Below are 2910 nucleotides of genomic sequence, written 5' to 3'. Positions count from 1 at the left end.
TGTACATAGAGAAAGTCTTAGATCTTTGAGTTCAGCTCATGATGAATGGGGGCAAAAACAAAAGTGTTGCATTTATAATTTTGTTCAGTGTATATAAATATTTGGTCATAAAAAGTACTAGGCAAATTTAAATTTTGACCTGATAATGGTGGTGGGAAAAAAGCCAAATGTCAACCTCATGCTAGAGCTAAAGGGAAAGTTAAAGGATCACTAAAGTCAGTCGGATTCATCATCGGGGGACCGTGAATGTCCATGCAAAAATTCATGGCATTAAATAATTAGGCTACTGAGATATTCTAGTCTGGTCCAAAGTGGTGGACAAAGAGACTATCATTGTTAACCACAGAGTCACATTAATGGAAACAACAATTTGTGGTTTTTAGGTTACTCTGTGGTTACTCGCTGGAACGATGTCTTGAAAACCTACAACTCCAACTTCTTCTCTTCTCTCTTATCTTCTCAAACCTGTTCATTAAATTTTTTAAAGTCATTTCCTAAATTCTAAGTAATTTCCAGGATTATAATTGTTTAAAAGTAAATGGTTTCACAATTCTTTTGACTTTAAAGCTGCACCGTAGATGATATTGACAACACACTTGTTATGCTCTTTCCTGCAGATTTTAGACAGCAGGGATGGTGTGAAAGCATTTTCAAGATCTGTTACCGTGACAAAAGAAGCTTTTACAAAATCTGCCCGTTCAAACATTAGTGTAGCATTTGCCTCTGTTGTCCGATTCATCAATATGGCCAAGGTAAGAAAACGTATCTCAGTTTTACCTTCAATGATACTCTGACATATTTGTTACTATTGTGTAACTTTTCCATTTTTTCAGGATGAGATGAACAGCACTGTTTTGGGTAATGAGGTTCTAGCCATTGAAATGGGAACCGAGATCCGCAATCTCACAGACAAAATACTCATCAGTTTTCGAAATATGGAATACGTAAGTACAACAAAAAAGAGCATTCTCAAATGATTTTTTAACCATCCAAGAGCACATTTTTAACGCAGTTCTGTTGTTTTGTTTACAGGAAGGATTTCCATCTTGTCACTCATGGAATGGTGAAGGTATTTTTACCACTTTTATTTAAATAGACCTTTTTCACAGCAGCCATTTTGACATGAAATAGTAGGGTAAACACAGGTGTTATCAATGATAGTAGGTTCTGTTCCATTCAGGTCAAACAGAGTCAGCTGTTGTACATGTTGGGTCACAGGAAAGGCACCTTTATTATTATCATTGTTAATACCTGTGTTTACCCTACAATTTTAAAATGGCTGCTGTGAAAAAGGTCATCTGCAAGATCAAATTTTGGATAGATGATTTCTCTCTTTTATTTATGTTATTTAATCTGCTACATGCAAATCACTGTTGCTGAGTAAAAACTAGCAGACATTTTAACACATCAGCACAAGTGTAAGTGATAACATTAGCTTTTCTTAAGACTGAAATCCCACAGTGTGAATGCTGCTATGATCCATGATAGAATAGAATACGACATTAAATAACACAGAATACACTGGTGAGCTGGTGAACTAATAAGCCTTTTTTTCGCGTGACATGTCACAGAAGGAAAAGCACAGGTGTAAATGATACAATGAATGATAGCGGAATACCTTTTAGATGCTTAAATATACAATATGTAGTTTCTGCCACTAGGGAGTCTGTCCAGAAATATCATGACCAAAATCCATTCTGTTAAAATATGTAGTTAAAAACGACCATTCATGCTTTAAGTTTTCTTGTCCTCGCTCAAATGTGCTTCTGAACCCTCCAGTTTTAGCTCTGCACTGTTTGCATGTTCCCGTCTTTTAGGGAGCCGACCAAACTGGACTAGTGACGGATGCTGGACATTAACAGATGGACAGAACATTACATGCCAGTGTTCACATTTGACTTTTTTTGCTATCTTATTGGTGAGTTATATTTTTAAAAATATTTTCATGATATACATTCCCTGTAGAATACAAATATTCTGTAAGACCATGTTTGCTGATTGCACTGTGTGTTAGCTACCCCCTTTTTGAATTCCCCCCTCTGTAATGAACCCATCCTGATCACCAATGCCAGTTCCTGTGATAAAGTGCTTAAAAGTGTTTAACTTTTGTTCTTTGCAGACTCCTCTTCATGAAACCATTTCCAGTTCTGACCTGAACAGCCTCACCATTATCACCCAAGTTGGCTGTGGGTTGTCCATGTTCTTCCTTGGAATAGTCCTCTTCATGCATTATGTTATGAGGTAAGGATAACAGAACTTTGTCACTATAATTAGTTTCAGATTAATAATCACCCAGGATTTTGAAGTCCCTAAATTTTCACAAAACATATCTCATGTAGGGATATGTTTATTTAAGTGATTCACCTGCTAAGTGTTTTTATTTTGTAGCCATACTGAGATGTTCTTTCCTATACAAAAGACAATTAGAGATAAGTCTTGGTTTAATCATAATTAGTAGAAAGAGTGAACAAATAAAGAGATGAAGGTAAGTGGTAAAAATCAATTCTCAGTTACCCCCACGCTGAACATTACATTACATTCCAAATTACAGACACAAAGTTGTTGATTTCTTTATCCCATATTTATAAAGTGAAAAACAAGCGTCAAAGAGAGCAGTAGAATAAGACATGAAGGTTCTGCCATACAAGTAAGAAAAAACCCCCACCTTGTTTGCAGTTTGTGTGATGAGGGATTATGAAAATAAGCACACTGTGGTAGTCATAACAGCAGCAGCATTCAAATTATGGAAATTAAACTGTTAAACAGTAGCTTCATTGTGTGAGTGCTATGTAAATACATACAACGTACGTGATAAATAAAAATGAAACACCCTATCTCTCCCTTTACGGAAGCCGAGAACGGCCATGGATTTTTTTTTTTTTATGCACTGTTATATCGTGATAACGACTT

General features: G+C 35.9%; 1 protein-coding gene across 2 annotated transcripts in view; it reads left to right on the top strand.

Moving 5' to 3' along the window:
- The window catches only part of LOC118341101 (adhesion G-protein coupled receptor G2-like), a 10844-nt gene that overhangs the window by 5627 nt on the left and 2307 nt on the right, over positions 1–2910 (top strand). For both annotated transcript variants that reach the window (XM_035679284.1, XM_035679283.1), the window contains exons 10-14: positions 618–752; positions 834–944; positions 1033–1069; positions 1818–1918; positions 2120–2241. In XM_035679284.1, coding sequence (XP_035535177.1) covers positions 618–752; positions 834–944; positions 1033–1069; positions 1818–1918; positions 2120–2241 — 506 coding nt within the window. The remainder of the gene's footprint in view (positions 1–617; positions 753–833; positions 945–1032; positions 1070–1817; positions 1919–2119; positions 2242–2910) is intronic.

Source organism: Morone saxatilis, unplaced genomic scaffold (assembly GCF_004916995.1).
Source record: "Morone saxatilis isolate NCDOM2014 unplaced genomic scaffold, NCSU_SB_2.0 Contig7, whole genome shotgun sequence".
Taxonomy (NCBI): domain Eukaryota; kingdom Metazoa; phylum Chordata; class Actinopteri; family Moronidae; genus Morone; species Morone saxatilis.
The sequence above is the reverse complement of the archived record's forward strand: the minus strand, read 5'-3'. Positions and strand labels throughout refer to the sequence as shown.